General features: G+C 45.0%; 1 protein-coding gene across 1 annotated transcript in view; it reads left to right on the top strand.

Annotated features, from left to right (window-relative positions):
- ATF6 (activating transcription factor 6) overlaps positions 1-22,958 on the top strand; it is a gene marked incomplete at its 5' end in the record, with an annotated part of 82,235 nt that extends 59,277 nt beyond the window's left edge. Inside the window, 2 exons of the mRNA XM_082484032.1 lie at positions 4,808-4,892; positions 22,405-22,958. Coding sequence (XP_082340158.1) covers positions 4,808-4,892; positions 22,405-22,613 — 294 coding nt within the window. The 3' untranslated portion in view covers positions 22,614-22,958. The remainder of the gene's footprint in view (positions 1-4,807; positions 4,893-22,404) is intronic.
- Between the last annotated feature and the right edge of the window lie 1,127 nt (positions 22,959-24,085).

The raw sequence follows: 24,085 nt of genomic DNA, 5'->3' as shown, positions 1-24,085 counted from the left end.
CTATATTTATATTTATCTGTCTGTCCATCTCATCTGGCTTCAATATGACTGAACTGTAAAGATGATCAAAAGCAAAATGAGAATGGTAAAGCTAGGGTCTTGTTTGAGTTATTGTCTTTCCAGGCTGATATTTTTCCAGTCATTCTGCCAGCAGTCTCAGGTCTGCATCGTCTATTTAAATTGTCATCTCATCTAAGTGCAAATCTTGGCCCAAGCCAAGGCCATCTGTTGTTGGGTAATAGTCGTGATTTATTCTGCCTCTGGTTGACATTCATGCTCATGGGCCAGATGCTGACTTGTAAGATTTGCTTTTATTCATTTTCAGTTTTATACCATGTGTTAATATCACAAACAGCATTTTAATTTTAGATATTTTTATCTAGTGCCTAAAATTAGGAATGAGTAATGGCATCTCACACACCACCCCCCTTCTCTGGGATGTAATTCAGCATACTTCAGAACAGGACAGGACAAAATATTTTGTGTGTTAGAAATACATCCAAACAGTGTTTCTAAATGTCTAATTTCTTCTGAATCACTAATCCATGTACTCATTTATGTTGCATATAAATACTGAGGTATTGCTTTCAAATAATAGTTGGGGACTATTTGAAGGCTTTTGGACTTGAGAACGTTGTAGATAGCTAAGCTGTAGGCAAAATATTTATGATACTCTGCAGCATACCTGCTTCTGTCTTTGCCTTCAATGTAGAATGAGGGTAATTATGAAACTTTGCAAGTTAGGAGTGATTGGCAGAGGGACACCCCTGTGTATGGAAGATAAAGATTATTAGGGAGATGGATAAATTTTCCTAATTCCAGATTAAAAAAAAAAAAGGTGGTTTTTATTAGAGATGGGCAATATCCAGCTTCTAGACAATCTGTGTATCTCGCACATTAGCTCTCGGTAGCAATTTGAACTTCCAGCTGACCAGCTTCTTATATGTCTGCTTCTCCAAAGTTAGTGTTGAAACACTGGGGAGTTTTGCAGCAACTCTAAATTTGGATACACAAATGCGGGTGAAAATTACTTCATATTCATTATCTCACTATGCCGTGGGAGCAAAAGTCTCTGGGTTTTCCCTCCCACACTGTTCAAACTGCTCCAGTAAAACAGAGGAGTAGCAGATGAATTGATACATGAACGTACCACTTGGCTGTGTAGTTTTAGGAGACGTTTCAGGGTCTGGAAACTAATGGGAAGTTAATTTTAATGTCTTGGGTAGCAGAGCAGATTCGTCAAAAAATGGTTCCCTATTGTTTCATATCCAGTGAGTTGATCTTGTCAGGTTGTGTGTGGAGGGATTGCTAGTAACAGTGCACAGATAATAGCTAACAAAGCTTTTTCTTAGCAGTTTCTGTCTCCAACAGGACTTTGTGTGGCTGAGCAGGATGTGTTGGACCTGCCATGATTTGTGTAAAATAAGTTCACTAGGTTAAACTGAATTATAATATCGGCATTTTATGTGTCTGTCCTCCTTCTTATATTTCTTTGGTTTAGAATGTCTGTAATTGTGGTCTAGAAAACAATGGTCCTTTTGTTTCTCTGAGTCAGGGAAAGACGACTGTCTGGGTGGGATTCATTTAATACAGCTTCAGGTGTTTGGACGTTGGTTGACCAGCCTGAGCTGGACCTCATTCTTATGATAGTCATTAGAGTGGTAGGCTTCTCGGGAGCTCCTTTCATTTCCAATGCTGTCTTAGTATAGAGTGAAATACCTGCTGGAGTTGCCCACTTCAGTTGACTGATCTACCAGAAAATGACTTGGTGTTTCTGTCAGAATTATGAGGAAGCAGAGCAGATAGTGGTGAGCTGCTCCTTTCTTCTTTGCAGCTCTTGAAACATCATTCACAGAAGTCTAAAACGAGTTGCTATAAAATCTAACTCCTGATATTTTTTTAAAAATGGCTTCTAGGTGAGGCAAAACTAAGAAAGGTGAATTAAACATCTCATTTTCAATGCAAGATTTAGAATAAAGTATTGTTTTCCAGCAGATCAGTTTGGTGGAATCTGAACCTGCCCAGCAGTATTAGCGCATGGTTTGGCTGCGTTGTAGTCATGGAAATGAAATTTGTTAACTGCAGAGTCAGTCTGAGCCAAGTCTTTGAATTTAACCGTGATGGAGGAGATGCAGAGCTTGTAAAGGCCAAGTCTGAGATGTTTGCACTGCCTCTGTAGTTACCGTAGGACTCTTACGAGAAGTTGGCACTGCCAGTTTTTGTCGTGTGGACTGCAAAAAGAGAATCATAGGATCATCGAAATGGGTAGAGAAAACCTCTGATGGTGCCTAGCACAACCTTCTCCTTGAAGTGGAACTGTCACCAACAGTAGATAAGGGCAGCCATGGCTTCGTATAGCTGGGTCTTGGAAACCTCCAAGGACAGAGATGCCCTGGCATTCTGCTGACCTGTTCCAGGATTGCACCGTGCTCTGGGTGAAAAACTGTTTCTGAATGTCCAACCTGAACCTCCCGTGTTGCAACCAAGAAGGTAATGATACAGGAGGTACCTTATTTTCCATATTTTGTTGCCACCCAGAAATTTGGCATTTCCATCATGACGCTGCTATTTATTTCTATAGAGGCACTGTGATTGTAAAGTCTTTGTGATGGTTCTTAATACATTTTATACATACAGTAAGTAAAGGTGCCATTATAAGCAGAACTAATCCAGCATCAATTAATGTACCAACCTTCAGATATGTTAGCAAAAAATAGTAGTTACTTGTAATTATTCGCAGGTGATCATCTATGCAGTACTTGTGTTTTGCTAGGTGATGGTGTTGTGGACTCTCAGAAGCATTGAAAAAGAAAAAAACCCAGGATAAGCATTTTTTAAGCGATGTTAAAAATAGTGGTCAAATCATGACAAGGGCATTGTTACAAAATGTGGTTTTAATGGACATCTTATCTTTGTCCTGTTCCCTTGGGCACATTGAATTTCAAGAACAGTTTTTCTGTAAAGTTCATCATCTTACTGAGTGTTGTCTTAATCTCAGTGGTTCACAAATGAAATGGGAATTACATATGTAGTCTGAGAATTATACCATAGTGGTTTTATAATTTTGGTACCAAGATGTTTTTAATTACAGTCATTTATTGAAGTAATGTTTTCTTCTCATGGTCAGCCATTTGGGTTTGGGGGGATCTTTTGGTGGGAAAAAAAAAAAAGAGTGTGATATTTCTGCAACGTATCTACAGAATATCTTGAAATATTTCACACATAACTTTTAGTGTAACTCAGTTCCCTGAATCTTGGACATAACAATGTAGTGTTTAGATATTAAAAGGGGGAAAATACAGTTACCTTGACATTAAAAGTTAACAGCTGTGTCCTGAAGGAAGTCTAATTCAGCCTGCCGAAAAGATAACCTTGGCCAAAGGCATGAGATGTTTGTGTGCCTGTTCTTACCCTTAACCACGGAGCCAAAAAACTGCATGTCAAGTTTCTGAGTGCTGGGTTTGTAAAATATCATGGGAGTTTTATGAATGGGAAAGTGTGAAATGAGATGAGAGCATCAAACTTATTTCCTCTTTTTAACCATGTGAGATAGATGGCTGGATCTTGAAAAGTGCAAGGCAGATGTTCGGATCTGGTTTTAGGACAGTTGCAAAAACTTCTTAATGCACTGGTCTCCACATGCTTGACATGGTGGAACCTACCTGTTCTTCTCAGAGACACTGGGAATGAATTTTGCTGGAATTGGGAGAAGGGCAAACACAGGGGCTGAGAAAATAGACCTTTCCATTAATTCTTTGGGGCCTGGAAGAGGTACTTAGTGATTGGCAGGTTTTTCACTTAGGGTTAGAAATTTCAACTCAATTTGTCAATTATATAAGCACAGTCTTTTGCTCCTAGTTACTAAGAGAGCAAATATACTTTCCTCACAATGCCCACTGCACACTGAGATGGTGTAGCAAAGCAACCTTCTGTCAGGGAAGCTAAGCTTTGAAAGGCATAGGAAGCTTCTCTCGTTCTTAGTGGTCTTTCTTTGGTCCATCTAGATCAGCATAGCACAATAATATGGGAGATGCCTGGACTGGTGATTTGTGTTCTGTTACTTCTGCTGCTAAGGGAAGAACCATATTTTCCCAGGCTGCAAGTTGAGAAATTTGAGTTCAGCAACAGCAAAAAAAACCCCAAAAACGAAGAGAGGCTGCATTTTTCCTTGCAGGTCAGGTCCATATCCCGAGCATCTCCTGCAGCCGCAGCTTCCGCTGCTAAAACCCGGGATAGTTAGTTTGAACACAGCTGTGTTACAGCAGCACCCAGCCACCTCACAGCTGAGATAAGCTACTAAAGCACAGCTTTGCCATCAAACTCCCCTGGTAGGTCTTGTCAGCAGAGCTCATATTTCACACCCTGTCACAACCCTGACTGATACAGTCCTGCTGCAGGAGGCATGTGGTGTAGACCTTGACGTTTATATATAAAGCAGACAGCACTGCAAGTAAACGCACCATTTCAGCAAAGCCCTTAACCACATGTTTAAATATCATTGAAGTCAAGTTAAATTACTTTAATCATATACATAAGTACCCTGTTGAATGAGGGCCTAATAGTAGTTTCCATCTCTCTCCACATGATCAAGGCTTTTTCATATTCTGCTGCATGTGATAGGGATCTCTTCTCGGTTACACAGCATGAGCAATTGCTGTGACTTTTGGAAGACTCCCTCAACAATTTGAATTTGCTAAGAGGTCATAAATAGTTTTATGTGGAATGCCTGTAAGACAGAATGGAAAGGAATTTTCCCAGCTCTGTACTTCCAGGGTAGATTTAACACATCTTTTCCCCTGTTTTCCAGGACCACCTGTTATTGCCAGCCACCACACATAACAAGACCAGAAGACCAAAGATGTCTATAGTGTTGCCAGCTGTAAACATCAATGGTAAGTCCAAAACATGAAAGAGAACGATAGGAGAATAATTTCAGAGATGTGCCTGATCTGTACGTGGAAACCAAACTTAGACCAAATGTCTGTTGTTACAACTTTGAAAAAGAAGTCAAACTGGTCATTACTGGGCCGTAGTTGCCAGGGTCCCTGCTGGAGCTGGGGTGCTGGCACGTCACCGGTGCCTGGTCACCGAGACTGTAACGAGAGGCTGCGTGTCTTGGCCAGCAGTTCTGCAGTATCTCATTCTAGCTCCTTCAAGGAGTCAGGGGTGGTGCCATCCAGTCCCGATGATTTACACACAGCTGATTAAAGATTACTTGAATGTGATCTAGCTTCTCTAACTTGTTGGCTACGAAGATCCCATTGAGTGTGGAGACTGTCCTCATCCTTTTATTTGGGTTCCTCCTATGCCTGCTTAACAGGGCAAATTCCTCAGCCTTACGGGTTTGTTAGGGCACTGACTGCCTTCCATTGGCTTCCTCAGCTGTTTACCACTCTGTTATACAACACTCAGTGTGAGTGGGACCTCTCAGCACTGCACGGTCAGGATTAATAATAATCATGTTACAGTGCTGCAGGACAGCAGAGAAAGCAGCTTTGCACCCGGGGCACAGGCTTATTAGCGAACAGAAATGTTCTCGGTCTGCATTTTAGTCCCACATGAGAGACAGGACATGAACTGTATAAATATATCATTAATTTATATGGTAAGGAACTGCCAAGTTAAGACATGTTTGGGGCACAGGGTCACTGTCACAGTCATCAAATGCATCATGAACCCTGTAACAGTATAAACTTTACTTTCTGAATATCTCTGCTTGTAATGCTTTTTTAAAACTTATGTGTTTTACAGTACAAGTGAATCATAAACCCAAATGTTTTTGTTAAATTCAAGCATGCCAAAAACATTGTCTCATTATGCGAATTACCATAAACTAAGGGGGAAAAAAAATCAATTCAGGCTTTCAACATTTTGATAATTACATTTTCCCATGCAGTACAGTAAGTCAAGTATGATAATCTATAACCAGCTATCTTAGGGGAATTTTAATTAGATAGATCAGAACTATTTTTGTCTTTTATCTGCCTGAAGCTCCCTTTTCATGTCCATTACAAAAATCCTTTTCTGGCTAAGCTGAATTATCACGTGCAAATGAGCACTTTATCACTTGAAGAACAAATTCTATTTCTAAATTACAAAGTATTTCTTCCTAACATGTTACTGAGTCTTGTTTTACTTGAAATAATAATTTTTCGTTTGTTGAAGTAAATATAATTTGGAAAATACACATCAGAATCCAGTGACAAATCTTATCCTAGATTAATAATAAAGCATTGTGAAATTATAGTTACTTGAGTTCTTTGGGATTTTTCTTCAGAACATCAGCATAATCCAGGAAATAAAAAAATGTCCAGGGATTTGGGAAGAGATGTTGAAACAGATGAGACACAAGGATAGCATTAAGTAAACAATGGCATCAAACACAGCTTCCTCTGTAACACTCAGCCAGGTATTAGCAAAAAAAAAAAAAAAAAAGAGCCAGTAGGTGACTTGGCTTGATTTTTAATTTGATTATTAGTAGATTACCTGGAGGAGATGATTCCCTAAAAAGTTCTGTCTGGAGAAGAACCCATTTCTGTCCTTTGACAACATTGCTCCTCCACCCTGTTCTGCCTCCACGGGGACTGAGCAAGCATCTGGAAGTTAGCTGACAACAAAGCTTTTCTCCCAGCTGTCTGCTGTTCTTTTAAGCCCACCTTAATTCTTTGTCCACCTGCAGAGATTTGGCTGCTAGAAGAGGACAGATCTCCCTGGGAGGAATTGGGAAAACTTTCAGTGAACAAACTTGTCCTCTCCTGCCTTTTCTCGTGTCTCAGCCAAATCTCTGTGGAAGAAGGGAAACCTTTTCCACTGCCACTTACTTCCCTTTCCTTTTTGCTGCAACAACCCTGGCAGAGGAGATGAAGGGAATGCAAGTGAAGTGACCTTTGCTTTGAAACTTTTTTGGAACTTCATCACTTGCTTTATTCTACAGGATCTTTATTTTTCTGTGTACTAAAGTTTACCCATGACACTGTTACAAACATGAAACAGCTTGCAGTTCAGTCGAGAACCCTTTGAACTGCTTGAACAGTCTTTTCCCAGCAGGACTCTCATCCTTTTCTGATTGCACTTTGATTGTTTGAGGGCCTCCTGAGCTCTGCTAGAGACTCTGCCTTTAGCTGGTTTGAGCTGTTCCCACCACCAGATGCAGGGGCAGAGGACAGGTACGGACAAAGATTGGGAAGTAAAATGAGTTGTCAGTCGCTATCCTACGTGACTCTGCATGGAGGTTAATGACACGGTTCTGCAAGATAGGTCTGCCGGTTTTCCCCAGTGTACAAAGCAGAATCAAGTTTGCAGTTTGAAGAGTTTTCCTGGAGGGAAGAGCTGGGGTAGATCCAGCCAGCGGCATTGCTAGTGCTTTGCAGCCAATGGCAAATATCAACAGAAAATTTTGTAGTAGACGGTGTGTGTATGGGCGCATGTGTGCATTCAGTAAGATGGAATTTTAAGAGAACATTATTGTACATAGCAATAACAGTACATTATTCGTTTTTAAGGTAAAGACTATTCATTTGTATGTTGGAAAGGAGTAAAAATGGCTATTACCTTGTAGCTTTCACTTATGTGCTCCTTTTTGTGGTCAGCTTGAATTGCCCATGCCCCTGTGTGAGCATAAGGATAAGTGAGCAAACTCCCCTCTGAGGGCTGCTCTGCAGGTGCACAGAAATACGTTTAAATATTCAAATATGTTTAATATGTTAACGTGTGTTAAATATGTTTAAATATTATTTTTTTAAAAAAGGATAGTAACTCGTTACATGTTGGTCCATGTTAATCCCTCCCCTCTTGCCCTCTTACTGATTCCTTCTTCCCCACCCTGTTCCAAGCCCCTTTCCAAGCTTGCTGGGCCACCCCCCCAATTCACAGCCAGCTCTTACTGTCAGCTTCCCCATTTCTGCCCTCCTGGACACTCTTGCTGCCCTTTACCCTTCTCCCATTTCCCTACTGGCTACCGTCCCTCAGTACAGCTCTCCTCTTGGCCCCTGCAGCCAGCCATACCCACGTTTTGACCTGCCTCTGCCCGACAGCAAAGCCCCATCATTTGTGGACACAAGTAGTACTCAGAAAATCCGCCTGATGGTACCTTAAGGACCGTAGGGTTGGTAAGCCTGGAGGGAAAAAGGCAGAACTGGGTAGTCCTAGTCCTACTGTACACGATTTTGGGGGCACCATTGGTGTGGCTTTACTGAGAAGTTATTCCAAGAAGAAATATCTTGCAGTTTCTCATGGGAATGGAAGCCAACTGCAAATTACAGTTAAACTCCAGCTTTTGTTTTTAAGCAAGTCATGTTTGTTATGCTGGATTGCAGCTATTATTTTAGAAATCTAACTATGCACTTGAGACCAGTTAAGTCTCCAGTAGATTTCGTTCCTAAATTTGCTTTTATTGTAATTCAGAGTCTTGTTGGCTCATAACACCAATTCCAAATTGACATATAGGCGGTGCCTTTCTTGAAGTTTAAATGAAAACATCTGCCATTAGCCTTGTATTTACTTAACTGCTGTAAAAAATGCAGTGGGTTATAACATCAATCTTTGGATCAAAATAATCTATAGAGTACAGCATAGCTAAGCCACTCTTCCTACCCCAAGCAGAAGCCTTTTGTCTCTGCAGGATGCCTGCGCTCTGTGGCGCAGCACACACCACCAGTAGTCCTCTCCTTGCAGCACACAAAAGTAAGAACATATGTACAGTTATTCAGTGTAGGAGATGATAGCATTCAACATTTAGCCCAAGAAGTCACTTCCATTAACGCATTTCTCCCTAGGATTGGGTTAGAGACTCTCACAGCTTGCACTTTCTCTTGGTAGGAGCAGCTGTAAATGCCTGTGCAGGTGTGTACTCAGTACCGTGAGTACTGGTGGCCTTAGCAGCAGCATAAAGACCAAAAGGGCCTTTTTTCTTCTTAGGATCCCTGCGCAAAACAGTTCCCCATATGTGAAAGTGCTTCCATCATTTGCTCTCTCTAAATTGAGGGTTAGTGTCTCCACTCTCTGCCAAACAAAAGTGAGAGACCTGATGGGAAAGCCAGTGGTGAGATCTGAGGCTCATTTTCTGGGAACTGGCAGCCATGAGAGAGAGAGGTTTGAACTTTATACAAATATTTTGAATAGGTCCTTAGTCTAATGTCACACAATGGGACTTGTCTTCAGCCTGCTTTTGGGATAGTAGTTTGGGTGCCTGACTCTCTATAACTTGCATGTTCCTGGTTCTTAAGGAACCCTGTTCTCGTAACTGTTGGTTTTTTTTCATGAAACACTACAGCAAAATACTATTCTAAACCCAGAAATTTACTGTGAACGGGATGGTAAGTTCTGCAAAGTCCATGTGCTCTGTTGTGTTGGCCACCTTCTCATCACTGCCACTTTCCTCAGCCTTCCTTCCTAGCATCCGTCATCATACTGGTGTAACAGACTTCAAAAGTGCACTGAAATAATACACCTAATTAAAATGGTCAATAAGAAATCTAGTGGCAAGGCTTTTTGATCAAAACTGGAGGGATTTCTGCCATCAAGCAGCGCGATTATTTGCATATAGCTACAAAGAACGTTCTTTCAACTGACAGCCACGTGCAAAAGCCACTCACAGATGTCCAAGGCTGGTAGCAAACTGTCTGTGAAAAATCCATAAGGCAAACAGAACCCACACAGGCTGAGAAGGAAAATAAAAACAAAAGCTCTTTGGGAAGTGACAATGTTCTGTACGTTCCCATGTCTTGGGGCTGAATAAATAAAGTCTCCAACTTCCTCTGCCTTTCAGGGTCAAGCAAACAAAAGATGCCATTTCCGTCTTTCAGAGTATGAAGCAGAATTCCCAGTCAATCATTGAATGAGGAAGGTCTAAAACAATACACATGGCAGCTGTCTTCCCTGAAGGTTGCTGCTTAACGTTTTGGGTAGCCTTCTCTCTCACTTTGAACAGCTTCAGAACAGTTTCCAGGAGGCTAATGGCCCCAGCTGTCTCTAGCCGTTCTTGGTTCATTCTTCCCTTCATGCCTAGAAGCCGAATCTTAGCCTCTGTGGCTCCTTCTCACAGCTGCTGTCTTTGTCTCCACACTGAGAAGCTCATGCCACTGTAGTAGGTACAGAGGACTTCTCCCTTGGCTACACGAGTTTGATCTGTGGACATACTTCCCTCATTGTTTCTGCTTGTATCTCTGGATTTAGCAGAAGTTGCTGAGAACTCAGCACAGCCTTGCAAGCTATAGAGTATGAGCAGAAGGCTCTGGAAGTTGTGTGTGTAGGATTACAACCTATGTGAGATGAAAAAGGGGGGCTGCTAAGGTTTTTTAAGAAGGTCACTGAGAATCCTTCAAAGCATCAAGACCAGGATGTAGGAGAACTCATCTGAGAATGTCCCCATGCTGTATGTCTACAGGCCATTTTGAAAATGCCACCCTTCTGCTTCTTAAGCTGCCAGTTGAGGAATAAAACTAGTTTGGTGAAGCCTGACCAGGGAAAAATCAGAGCCATGGTTAGCCTTCAGCTAGACCTCACTGCAGCAACCAATTACTGAGTCTGGACTGAAAAACAGGGAGAGCCTGCTATCTCCTGTGTGCAGTCATGGACAAGCAGCATGTCGCATTACTGTGGTTCTGCTGTAATTAGGATTGTTAGCTAATGTCACAGATGTACTTCAGCTCTCATGCTTACATAAAGCTGTGCTGTAGAGGTCAGGATTGAAATAGTGGCAGAACAGATTTTATCAAGCAATTTTTTAAGCATGGATTTTAGTTATATTGTAAGATGTTGCTATTCTCACTTTTCAAAGTGATATAAAAGCATGCAGTTTATCAAAACAAAATAACTCCCCCAAACTTGAATGCCAGAATTGGTCATCACCTAGATCAAACATTAAATAGAAGTTTTCAACAGATTTGGTTGTCTTTGAGAGATTTTGCTCTCCCCAGCCATTGTCTGTTGATATATGTTGTCTTTGACAGGATGGAGAAAATTAAATTATTCAAAAAACTATGAAAGAAATCATTCAAGAATCTGCGCATGAAAGTAATGGTATCTGTGTCACTTGAGTTCATGTTTATTTAGTTAGACAGGAAACGATCAAGAAATGAAATCATAAAGGCTTATTCCCCAGTGACTTTTCATAACGAGCTGTTTACCTAAATTGCTAAATGAGTAACCTATTTTTATGTATTCAAAAGAACAGGAAGATGATTTCAGAGGATCTTCTGTGCCTTTTTACCCCTTCGTTAATACAAAAAAGAATCTCTCTTGGGCTTTGTGTGATAGAGCAGGCCAAGTGTGACTGGTCTGCCCTGGATAGACAGGATAAATGCTACAGATGGCATTTTCTTGGGAACACGCTGTTCATGAAGGGTGTAGAGAATGAGTCATAAATTAATTGGACTTTGCACTTAGTATTTCCGACGCCAGGGTCGAGTTATTACACCAGATTGGTTTTTTCCATATAAAAGACACTTATATAAAATCCATAAAGTAGAAGAAGAAAGAAACCCATGACATTAACTGCCGGTATGGAGTTGCAGAAGGAACCGAATTCAGTTTAGAACTGAACGAGTTTGAGTCTCACTGCAGAGAGCCTACCTTCTAGACGTTCATTAACTCTGAACGCTGATACTGCCGTGTAGGTGTGCACTCCCACCAAGCTTTAGAGAGAGCCCTGTGCCTGAGAGCTGTGCTGCAAAGCAAAGAGAAAATTTTCATCCCGATCTGTGAGATTACCGTCGCCATCTCGGCTACATTGAACTGTGTTTGTGCAGCACATCATAATTCTAGCCTCGAGCCCAGCTGATCTGCCCTAATACATTTTCAGATGTCATAAATTCAAGATTACATAATTCCTCTTAGTGTTAAATTATAGGCGGCAAACACAGTTTTATGTTTGTGATACACAGGCCAACTCTGATTACTGGTAGCTCTTTATTTCTGCAGTGATCTGAAACATAATTATCCATAATGAGCTCACCCTGTAAAAACATAAAAAATTGCAACAGTGCTGGTAGAGGAGGTTCACATTTATGAGTTCTGTCTTGAGAACATCACCGGAGTAAACCTAGAGATTAGTAAAAACACGGCAGTCCAAGACAGTCTTTTTCAGTGTTTGGATTGCAGTCTCTAAGGAGATGGCTGCCAGCGGGGCCAGGAGGCCTTTGCTGCCTTCTCATATCCCAGGTCTAGTCCTCCACGCTGCAGCTTTCCTCGCCCGCTTCATGCTTCGTCAGGTCCACCTTACCTCTGGTGCTTCCTCGGTGTCCTCTGGGCTTGATCTTTCGTAGCAGGGTTGCTGCAAGAAAGGATTTGAAAAATACATCCTGAGCATCTGAAGAACATTTTCAGTTTCAGTCATCCACCACTTCATTGTAAATCATCTGCGTCCATCCTGTCTTATTCTGTAATATTCTGTAATAGCCCTGAGTGACAAGACCATGGCATATCCCAGTACAGCACAAATGCCTTCTGGGTGAATGTGGATGAAGAAAGGATTGCCAGCCCGAGCTGCCCCTCACCATGAGGAAGGAGCCACCCCTGTTTCAGAGCAAGATTCATACATTAAAGCTGTAAATCTCCTGTTGCTGTAGCTGGGAAACAGAAATCTTTGAAACAGATGTCTTGCTTTTATTAGTGTGCCGTGTTCAGATAGGCACTCTGCAGCATATGTATATGATTTTTTTTTTAATTAACTGGCAAATGCATTGAATCAGAGAAGCTCGTGCGGAAGAAAGTGCTCACCCCACGCAGACAGAAGCTTCACAGAGATGGTGTTAAAAATACTCTTCTACGAGCAAGAGCTGATCACAGTATCTAAATAAATGAGGTAACTTTATGTATCCAAGTGAGACAGGTGGAAAATTCAGCTCGCTCTTTGGATACCATCCAACCTATAAAGACATTTCAACTGTAAGTGAATACAGGTTCGCACCAGCCTTCGCTCTTAAATCAGTGAGAGGCTAACACTACGATACAAATGATATTGGGTGGCAGATAAGGTGCATGTCAATGAAAAAGTGACACTGCCTCTTGAAAAAAAAATTAAGACAAACAGTTAAATTAATTTTATCAGTGAGTGCTTGCAAATTGAAATGGCGAAGTACATACTACAGTTCGAAGGTAAGGGCTAAATAAGACTAGCAAAGAAAAAACAATAGGGTAAAATGCTGGCAAATGGTATGAAGATTGATTAAAAATTGAAAGCTCAGTGCAAAAGTCTTTAAAAGGACCCTAAAAAATCCAACAGGCTGAAGGAACACATGAAAGGAGATTCATAGAAGTAAGAAGATATTTTTTAAACAATAGACATTGTAGCCAAATGAGGGAATAGAAAAAAAGAGCATGATTTCTGGCAGACTAAATGTCAAACCATAAGAAGTGAAGCCAGAAAAAGATATTGAGGAACAGTGTGCCTGAGGCATAAAAAAAATAGTAAAAATATTTTTCGGAGGACGCCTGCCAGGGAATCTCTAGTGCCTGCAGAGGACCAAGGTGTGAAAGAGCACTTAAAGAGGTAGTCAGCACTGTTGAAGTTAAGAGCAAAAAGTTCTTGTGCTGATGTTAACTGCCGAGGCTATATAATTATCAGGAGAATGGCAAGTGACAAATGAAGCAAACTTTTTTAAAAATGGCCTCAGGAACTGTAAAAAAATCAAGTCTCACGTTTGCCTGAGCTGGCTGAATCTGTGAGAGTTGAGCATGCCTGGGGACATACGGTAGATTGGGAAGAGCTAACACAGCTTCTGCAGGGGAAAGTCCTGCCTTAGTGCTCCATCACAGGCCTCAGAGGGATGGCGAGTGTGAGAATAAGGGTGCTTTCTTCAGCACAATAACATACCCAAGTGTTCAAAAAACTTGGAAAAAAGGAGCTCTTCAGAAACTGCTAAAAGAAAGCAAGGATTTTTGTGAGGCAAGAGGGAAGGCTCACTTGTGATTTGGTATCTCCCTAAAAGGTGGAAATGAAAGGTGGAAACAGATGGTCACATTCTGCAATGAAGGGTCTGTCACCAGGAGACTCCCATGTGGGTCTGTGCTGGGGTCATTGCCCCTGCGTCCCCAGGCACAGGCTGGAAGCTCTTTGGAAGGAGTGAAATAAAATTTGGTGTGAAAAAAATACAAAAGAATTTATGTGGGAAAAGTGTTCCTGACCAAACACAGTGGCAGATAACCAAGCTGTTACTGCTCAGAGGAGCCACTGCGCATCCTTCCCCAAAGCGTCAGCTTAGACAATGAAGAAAAACCGTATCGTTTTTTAGAGAGGGAGTAGAAAACAAAGCATGAGCCATCTTCACAGCCCTGCTGAATCCCCATCTTAAATACTATGCATTTTTGCTCATAGATGTTTATAGATGTATAAAACAATAAAAGATGCAGGAGAAGAAGCAACAGGAATGCACATGAAGTGTAACAGCTTCCCTACCACAGCAACTATTAAATTTGACAGCAATGGCTGGAGGAAGGATTATAACAGAACCTGAAGAACCATGAATGGTGTAGATAGGGTGTCCGGGAAGCAGTTACTTACTATTTCACGTATCACCAAAAGTGTGTATTTGCCCTGACTTTTGCTTCTGCTACTGGTCACCGTTAGAGGCAGAAGCACAGGTTGGATGGGACTTTGCTGCCAGGACTTTGCTCTCATGCCTTTACAGAACAGCCGTCCTTAGGCAGTACCAAGGCTAGAAAAGGAGGGTGGCCCATCCACCGGCACAGTGGGAAAAGCTTGCTAGCATTTAAAACCAAAGGTAGCATTGGGCCAGAAAGGTTTTCTGTCTCTAACAACATCTGCAGGATGCCAGACCCATAGTGGGCACCAAAGGGAATACGCCCATGCCTCCCGGTCCCTGCCTACTGCACTCAGAGGGAGAAGTCCCCTACACGCTGTCCTTATTCTTGAAAGAAGCCTCTACCGGAATGCCTTTTTAGGCTGCTCTCCTGTGTGCAGTTATTTGTCTTGTATCTGGATTTGCAGGCTGTGTGGGGAGTTTGTTTATACTTTTTGCAATTCCCAAGCAGGCGTGGGATGGTTCTGCCTAAAAGAATTGCTGTCTCTCCAGCCTCTGTCCTTCACTCCCAAGAGAGCTTTCTGTGCAGCACAACTGCTTTGCCCCTTGTCTTTGTTTTCTCTTCTTTTTTTTTTTTTTTTTTTCCCCTTCTTACTAGCATTGCCACAGCCGGTTAGGTTTCAAATATGGCCATCCTCCTGCAATTATACCCTGCCAACAGCACATATATGCACAGCTGGTACTGTCAAAAATGTCTCAGTATTTCCGAGAAATACTCTAGCTGAGGGAGCTTTAAATGATGTGCCTGGTAGGGTCAACACTGGTGATTCTGATCTTCTCATCTTGATGTGGCTATTGGCTCCGTCTCCAAAACAACAAGAGCAATCACGGTAGATCCACACTGGGCCCTCTCCTTTGTAGCTCGTGTGCTTTCTCTTCAAGGGAAGTGACTGTGCAGCATGAAAGAAGATTGGAAGGGGAGGTGGGACATCAGGTGGGAAATGGTCCCTGGGAAGAGCCAACTTCCCTCTCCCTGAGACCTCCTAGTCTGGACTGCAAAGCACATCTGGCACAGATCTGCCACTGACCACATTGCCGACAGGCGCTGGCCTTTTCCAAAAATCGCATAGTGGTGTAAGCTAAGAGTACTTTGTGCTTCTCATCCACAGCCAGTGCTGATCTCTCCCGTGGGTCCATTATTTACTTAGGAGGCCACAGAGAGCTTGTTTTCCTCCAGTTTTCTTGCTTACCCCTCGTGCCTGTATATATCCCCCTTGGATAGCCCCTGCCACCAATGCTCCAGCAGCTTAGACAAGGGGACTGTCTCCTTGCTGTCAGCTTGTGGCTCGCCAAAGTGACTTTGATTGTGTGGATCCAGCGTTTCTGACCGTGGCCCCTGTTCCTGTGTGCATATAGACCCAGCAGCCTGGCTCCCTGTTTGAGAGCTGCTAGGAGACCTGGAGAACTGAAATACTCAGGATCTCACTTACCCTGTGTCAGGGACTGAGGACAGCTGAGTCCACAGGGGTGAGACCATTGCAACTGATTTGTTTGGAAGTAGTTCCAAGCAGGAATTTGATTTTAAAAAGAGAAGTTATTTGGGTCACAATATAACTTTCTCCCTTGCCTCAAATAATCCTGTCTAACCAGCAAATCTGTAAATGTTTCAGGAACCCTGCTGCGTTGTTGCAGTGAGTGTATTTTTAGTCTTTGTAGCTGTTAGAGTAACACTGCTTCATTTATATACTTATTTGGTAGTGTATACCAACCCTTCAGATGGAAACATTGTCCAGATGTGCTGAGCAGGACAGACAGGGCTGCTCAGTGGTGATGAGATGGAAGATTTCAGAAGTGACAGAGCAGAGAAAGCCCCCTGAATTATGTCTGGGGACAGCTGTAGCCCTTCAACAGGTCAGCCCCAGAGCTTCATCCAGCTGGTGCCCTCATCTTCTGAAGCTTGTGCTTTCTGAACTCTGTGCTGCCCTAGACATAAGCTCTGTTTTGGGCCAGGGCAGGTTGCTCTGTAAATTGTTTGGGTAGTTTGTTGCTAAATCATTATTTAAACCAAACTTTATCATCATCAGCTTGGCGCAGCTAGCACAAAGCAACTGGGTACTGGAACTCATCTGGTGACTCTTTGAAAGCTGCCTAGGTTCCTGCCAGTGTGATAGATGGGGTTGCAGAAGGAACTGTAGGTGTAAATTAACACTGACGCTGACTTTTTTGGAATCCAGTGTGGCAAAGCAAGCTTTCTTGTTAGAAAGAAATGTAGAAAGTATAAAGGGCGTGAGTAGCTGTTCGGCAAAGATGGTTTTAAAAGAGTTGGTGATTTTGTATCACCTTAGGCAGAGGTAGTTCCCTGGCACCTAACTTTGACATCAACTATACTGGTTTCATGGATAGCAAGTTCACTTTATGCTGTTGTCTATGAGGAGGGGATGATTCTGTAACCTTACTGACAAAAGCAGTTAAAGTAAAGATGGGGCAAGTGATTTCCCTCCCTGTATCTTACCGGCAGAAGCAAGGACATGTAGTCCAGATCTATGTGGTCAACACTAGCTTAACTGTATATTCAGTGAGCACAACGTGGGAGTAGAGCTGGGGCAGGTTCTGACCACTTTTACAAGTCACCTACTAAGAAATCAGCCAGTAGGTACGTGAGTTATCTGCTGCAAAGGCAATTGGGGCCTTAGAGAAGAGTCTTAGAATCGGGGATGTCAAATCAGTAGCCCAGGCCCTGGGTTATACAACAGTGGTCTCACAGAGTATTTTTTGGCTGGGACTGCCAGGGGTAAGGCAAAATTCATAGTTGATTTGGTAGAACAAGGTTCTATCAAGGTACCTATAGTGTGAGCACATCTTCAGAAAGCTGCAAAGCTCTTCCATGGTGGTTGGTTACAGCCTTGGAACACTTCACAAGGTCAGGTGGCATTTCAGGGGAGCTCTGTTGCAGCCTCTCTGCAAATTGTGCAGTTTTCAAGACAAGCATTTTCCTGCAGCAAAGCTTTGTGAGGAGGGTGCATGTAAGTGGGAAAGGATAAATTACCTGAATAACTTGTCCCAGTCCTATGACTGCATCCATAGGGCCAAACAGCCCACTGACGTGTATAGATTTCGAGGCTAGAAAGGCAGTTCACGTCACCATTTGTTCTGACTTACTGCAAAACAGACGCTAAGTTTTTCATTGCCTGCCTCTCAAGCCCTCTGCCTGTCTTCTGCCTTTCTCTAAGACAGCATTTCTTATAGAAGTAGATGCTTGATCTCAAAGATGGACATTTAAAAATTCAATGATTGGTATATGTCAGTAATATTAAGGGGAGAAGGAGGACTTTGGTTTTATGGTCTTTCTAATAAGCCGGTTTTGAAAATCTGGTACTTCAAATATGAAGATAATCTTCCATCATCTTTGATAATTTGTAACAGCGGTTATTACCCTCAGCCTTATTTGCTAAACGTTTTTTTGGTTTGGACTGCTGACTTCAGCTTTCATCAGTTGGGTCTTGCAACATGTTTGTTTTTAAGAGGAGCTGCCATAAACCCCGGAGAGTAGGACTGGGGAATTAGCTTTCTGTTCCCTATACCAAGCTCGTGCTGGGATTTTGGTACAGTCCGCAAGAGCCAGCGAGCCTCTTTGAGAAGGTGCAGTCAGAGAACAGCCGTGCTTGGCACAACTACCTTTGCTGTTAATTTGAAATAGTCTATCATCTGAAGCACAGCTTTTAAACCTGTTAACAAATAATTAAGTGCGGCACAGCCTTTTGGCCTGGGAAGGATAGCTTCTTAAGCCTGAGGCCCTATGAACGGCTGTATGTTCTGAACTTCAAAGAGGAGCAATAAATCTATTTATAAATCCAGACACCTCTACAGGAGATCCGTTCCTGTATTTTCACTTATGTAATCCCACAAAACATCAGTCATAGGTAATTCAACACAATAAACTTTAGAAATAATTCAGTGTCGGTGTTCCTCTGGGCTATTAAGCAGCCCCGTGTAACACAGGTTGGCCGCGCTCACCTTCCAGCCACCAAACGAGCAGCGGCAGCAGTCAGCAACGTTGAGCTGTCAGTCCTGCCTTTGTAGACACCCCTGGCCCATGTCCACCTCCCCGCAGTGGGCTGGGAGGTGTGATGGGTGGGTGCTCAGGCAGTGTGGTACGTGGCTGACCTCAGTGTTGAGAGAAAGCACTGGTTATGTCCACTGACCCCTCCAGGCATCAGCCACATGCAACTGCAGAGCTCAACGCTCATCGTGGCCTCTCCAGAAAACCCACCTTGTGCTCCATTGGTGTCTCCCAGACGTTGATACCGCTGGATGGCCCTATGGAAGGGGAAGGAAAGAAAGCCTGACCAGGCTATTTTTAAAGGATCTGATGCGGGAATCACGAGGCAAAATTGTTGGCCTGTTCTGTGGATGAGGCCAGACCATAGGGTCCCCTGGAGAACCCACAGCTTTACTCCAGATACTGCCCGCTTGCTGACAAGGGATTAGGGATAGCACAGCTGGTCATGTGCCATTGGATTTAAACTAACCGTCAAGGAGACATGGCACAGCAGTGTTCTCACTGCCATCTGAACCATGGGCGCTGGCTGGTGTGCCTCCCTACCCTATGGCAAATGTCAGCTCAAATCTCACTGAAAGGACTTAGCCCAAGTTACGGTCCCTTGTCCTTGTCACGAGCAGAGAGCAGATGGACAGTCATCACAGCTCAGTTGACGTATGTTGGCTTCTTTGTGGACCTGGGCTCCGTAATGATGGGTTGCAGTCACAAGCGGGGACAAGGGACCACGAGCGACTGCAAGTGCCTGTGCCCGTGTGGAGGGAGGGTCATGTTACCCAGGTCTTGTCAGATGGGCAATCGTCCAACCTTTCCTTAAAAACTGCCAGTCTGGTCTCCCAAGGTAGCTTCACCCAGGGCTTATATTTCATTATCGTTAGAAACTTGGTCAAAGATAAACCTGTTTCTCTTGAAATCCATCTGTTCATTTCTAGTCCTGTCATGCTGTTGGCTTATACACAGTGATCCTTTGCAGTCCTCAAGCTTTTTCTGCAGTGCTTCTGCCTGGCTCCATTTTGTACTCGTGTTTTCCAGTTCTCCTGAGCATTGTACTTCACTCTGGCCTTGGTTGAAATGCATCCTGAAGATTTTGGACAGCTTCTCTCTTTTCTTAAAACTGTAGTCTAATCCAGTACTTCAAGGTGGTTGAAATCTCTCCAGTTTAGCATTTAGCATCCTCCAGAAATCTTATAAGTATGCTCTCTCTTCTTCATCCAGACCGTGAAACAGTTTAATGGCATCGAGCTCAGGATGGAGCCATGTGGAATCATTTTTACGATGCCTGCCCCTTTGACAGTGAGCTAGTCTTTCCAAACATTGGGTTGGGCTGGCTGCATTCAGGTCACGTTTGCCTGTTGTTTTGCTGAGAGCATCATGTGGGCTGACGCAGAGCATCAACCCCTCCACCCTCTGGGCTGGGGTGGGCCAGACGGGGCCCTCCGATGGTGGCCAGGCTTCCTGGGGCTGGCACGGCTTTCAGACTGCTCCTTTGAACACAGCTGGTCCAGGCACCCAGCAGCATCACTGAACAGCAAGCGTTGTCTCTGCGGAAAACCCCACCTCCTCTTCTACATCATTTTGGTGCTAACGGTAATGAGAAAAGCTGCTAGAAATGTCTGCAGTGGGAATTTAGCCATTCCTGCTACTGTCCTCATCCCTGCGAGAAGAGACCCTTTGCAGAGGCTTCCTGCAGCAGTTCTTCATTGACGCTGCCTTCAACCCAAAAGGGGGAAGAATCAGATACCTGTCTTTAAAGCCAAGTGTCATTCCTCTGCTAATTCACATACACAGGGCAGGATTCGGGCACTTTGCGAATGTCTGAGTTGGGTGTGTGAGTCCTCTCCATTCTTGTTGGCCAGAGAGGCTCATTGTGAGCGTGATTCCTCCCAGCTATCTCAGCTGTGGTGGCCTCAGAAGACACAGCACCTCTTGCACAGGGCAGCAGAGCTGTGGCTTACTTAATCGTGGTCCTCTTAGTCACGGGGGGAGCTTGGGTCAGCGCTGGGAGAAGTGGGATCCAGGGTGGCCGAGATGCGCTGATCTGGTTCCCATGCTCCCTGCTGCCACCCACACAGTGCAGCTCCCTCCCTCGCATGAGCTGCTCTCTGGGAGTGCTGTTCTCCTCCGTGCTGTGCAATTCCAGGGAACCTAATGATAGCCCGCTGTGCTGGCCAGACATGGGAAAGTCTTACTGCCTTACCGAGAAGTTTTCCTTGCCCTGGCCACCACCCCATCCCACCTCACTCACTTGTGGCTTTGGAGCTCGTTTTCTCACATAGCCGGGGTCCTGTCGAGCTGTCATCTTTGCAACGTGAGAGCTGAAGAGCTGCGTTTTCAGCTTGCTGTGTCACAGAGAGCCAATCTGGTCCCGTTTGCTCTTACTCTTCCCCCGCAGCTTTTCCTTGTGTCCCCAGCTGCCTCGTGCAGCCCCTGTCCTGAGCAGCACCACTGGCCCAGCCCTCTCCACCGTCCAATCTGGAGCCCATTGGGTGATACCCAAGAGCACATCCAAAGGATAAGATAAGGGGTGCCCTAGAGGGATGGCTTCAAAAAGGGTCCCAACTAGGGACCCAGCACCCGAAACTATGGCAGGGCTTTATCACCAGCATCGCAGCTGGGAGGGACGAGGCGCTTGTTAGGGTGTTTCAGTCAGCGGCACAGAGACATGGACAGCCGCTCCTGGCCTCGGTCACTCGGTGGCACATACAGAGCTTTTTCCATTTCATTTCTGCAGGTGGGAGCTTTGATTTCCCTTGCAGGCTCTCAGCCCCCTTAGCAAGGGTTTGCTCCTGCTTTTCATTACTATACCAGACGTACTTGATCTAATGGCTTCTGCAGGTGGTGTGTGGTACAAGAGGGCCCGGCCACCGTTGTCAGCTGTCATCCAGAGTCAAAGTTAATCCAGGAAAACAGTAAAAATTAGTAATGTATAGTGCATTCCTCCAATCCATACGCTTTCCATTAGGTGATCTTCCATCTTCCTTAGCACAGAAAGAAAAGCCCACCGATGGCAGTCCGCGTTTCTGACTCTGAAATGCAAGGATTGGTCGTGCCTGGAAATCTGATCTCGGCTCTCGCATTCCTGGACACGCAGTCTATGCAGGGAATAGTCTCCCACCTTTAAATCCAGGCAGCAGATGCTGGCCATGTGCACAGCCTCTGCCTGCAAGCCCAGGAGCTTCTGCGGCAGCCTGGGGCCGCACCGAGGTGATGCAGCCCGGCATGCCCTTGTCCTGGGGTCCCATGTGCTGGCCTGTGTCTCCCTGTGGCTGGGGGCCTCTCAAGGGTAATGGCCTTGTCCGATGTCACACCAAAGTGTCATGCAAGTACAACAGCCAGGTCAGCGCGGTAATGAGGTACAGTTAATTCTTTCAAGAGACGATAGCATTTTGACTTCTTTTATTCATAATCTGGCGAAGAAATTCCTCTAGATCCTCAGTGTCAAGAGGGTTACAGTGCTCTTAAACCAATAAAAAGAAAGTGAAACAGTCAGCTTAAGTAAGCCCTATCTTCAATCACCCCTACGCTTTGGTGGCTCAAGAACAACAGCTCAGTAATAAATGTTATACAAGGCAAACTCCATTGGTAATTATGTGCAGATGAAGAATTGGAAAAGAAAATACATTAATTTCTAGGTGTGACTGCGCATGCTAAGCGTGGCCTGGGCCCTTTGAGGTCTCATGAGCAGGCTGGGGCTGCACTGTGTGAGATGAAGCTCCATGTGGGGAGCTGCAAAAAGGAAGGGGTTCCCCCCTTCCAGCTCCTGCTCCAGAAAAAAAAAAAAGTTCAGAAAGCTCTGCTTTTGTTGCCATTAGGTCACTAGCTTGCAGGGATAACTCTAACTTTTTTTTTTTTTTCTTACTTTTGCAGAGAATGTGATCAATGGGCAGGACTACGAGGTGATGATGCAGATTGATTGCGAAGTGATGGACACCAGGATCCTCCACATCAAAAGTTCATCTGTCCCTCCGTACCTCCGAGAGCAGCGCAGAAATCACACCAACACCTTCTACAGCGCGTCACCCTCTGTCCCAGAGACGCCCCATGCCCTGAGGGCTATTGTCAAATCCCTACAGTAGCTCCTGCAGTGTAGCGGCACGGCCCGCGCACCCGGCATGCAGCAGGTCCTGCTGCCAGACTGAGCCCCTTCGCTGGCGGGTCCCTGGGGCTCCTGGCACATTGGCACAGCAAGGGCAGACCTCACTTAGCCCGTTCCTGTGCCTGACCCTACCCAACAGCAGTGTCCTGCCACAGGTTTATACATCTCAGCTGGCCCCTCGCTGGGAAGAGGCCTGGGGGACCCACACAGCGTGCGATGCCCGGTGCTGGGGGTGTGGGTGATGCACGCTGCTGCAGTCCTGGTGTCGGCATCAGCAGCTGGTGCCTGGGGCTGGCACTGGAGGGGCAGTGGACTGTCCAAAATTGTGGGGTTGGTTTTGTGTTTGTTTTTTTTTTTTTTTTTTATTCCTGTTAAACCATCTCCTGAGGTAGGGTGCTGAGCGCTGGGGTCCTGCCCAGAGACACCGCTGTGGAGGCTTGTGCTCAACATCAGGCTTCCCTCCCTGCAGTGCTAGGGGCAGCAGGAGGAGGCAGCATCCGCCTCTGAGCTGCGGGTGCAGAGAGGGCCACAGCCCTGTGCCCCGGGAGCAGGAGCATCCCTTCTCTGCCAGAGCGGCTGTGCCTGGCCAGACAGTCCTGCTCCTCATCACCCCCATGCACACCACCCACCTGCCCCAAATTCCTTCCCCGTGTGGTCTTCCTTGCCGGGAAGCGGCGGGTGGCTGCCCGGGGTTGCAGCGGTGCCATGGTGCAGCCAAGCCCCAGCCACCCAGCGGGGTGGTGGGAGCCTGCACTTACAGCCAAAACACTACGAGCAGAACGACCCACACTGCCACAAAGCGTGGCCCCGCTCCCGGGGCAAGGGGTTTCCCTGCAGGAGGGGTCTCATGGTCAGACCCCCACAAGGAGGGTGCCTGGGTGGTATGGGGCCTGGGCTGCCCTCCCAGGCAGTGCGCGCACACACACACACACACACACACACACACACCCCTCCCTCACTTGCCTGCACACTGCTGCTGTCTTCCCCATCCCACCAGCGGCTGTGTGGCAAAAGGCTGGGTCTTGGCCCAAGGGTGGTGATTTAGTGCAGCACATGCATTTCTAAAGATTGTACTGCTGTTGGGTTGGGTTTGGGGTTTTTTTTTCCTTCCTTCCCCCTTGTTTTTTGTTTGGATTGTTTTTTGGGGTTTTTTTGTGTGTGTGTGATATTTAATGATTTTCACAGCTAACAGCCTACGGAGCAGCACTGACCCTGCTGGGGCAGAGGAGCTGCTTCAGTTCAGTGGGATGCAGCCGCAGCATCTTCCTCCTTAAACACAGATGCACACACAGCGACATGCGCACACACACACACACACACACACACACACATACACCCCCACCCCTTCTCTGCCTTGCCAGCACTGACAGCCACCCCTCACGCAACAGGGGAGCGTGCTGTTTGCCCCTGAGCACTGAGCTACTAGACATGGCTCCTGCCGCAATCGACTGC

The sequence above is a fragment of the Vanellus vanellus genome (genome assembly GCF_965231255.1).
Source record: "Vanellus vanellus genome assembly, chromosome: 5".
Taxonomy (NCBI): Eukaryota; Metazoa; Chordata; class Aves; order Charadriiformes; family Charadriidae; genus Vanellus; species Vanellus vanellus.
Note: the sequence above shows the minus strand (reverse complement) of the source record. Positions and strands in the feature narration are given on the sequence as shown.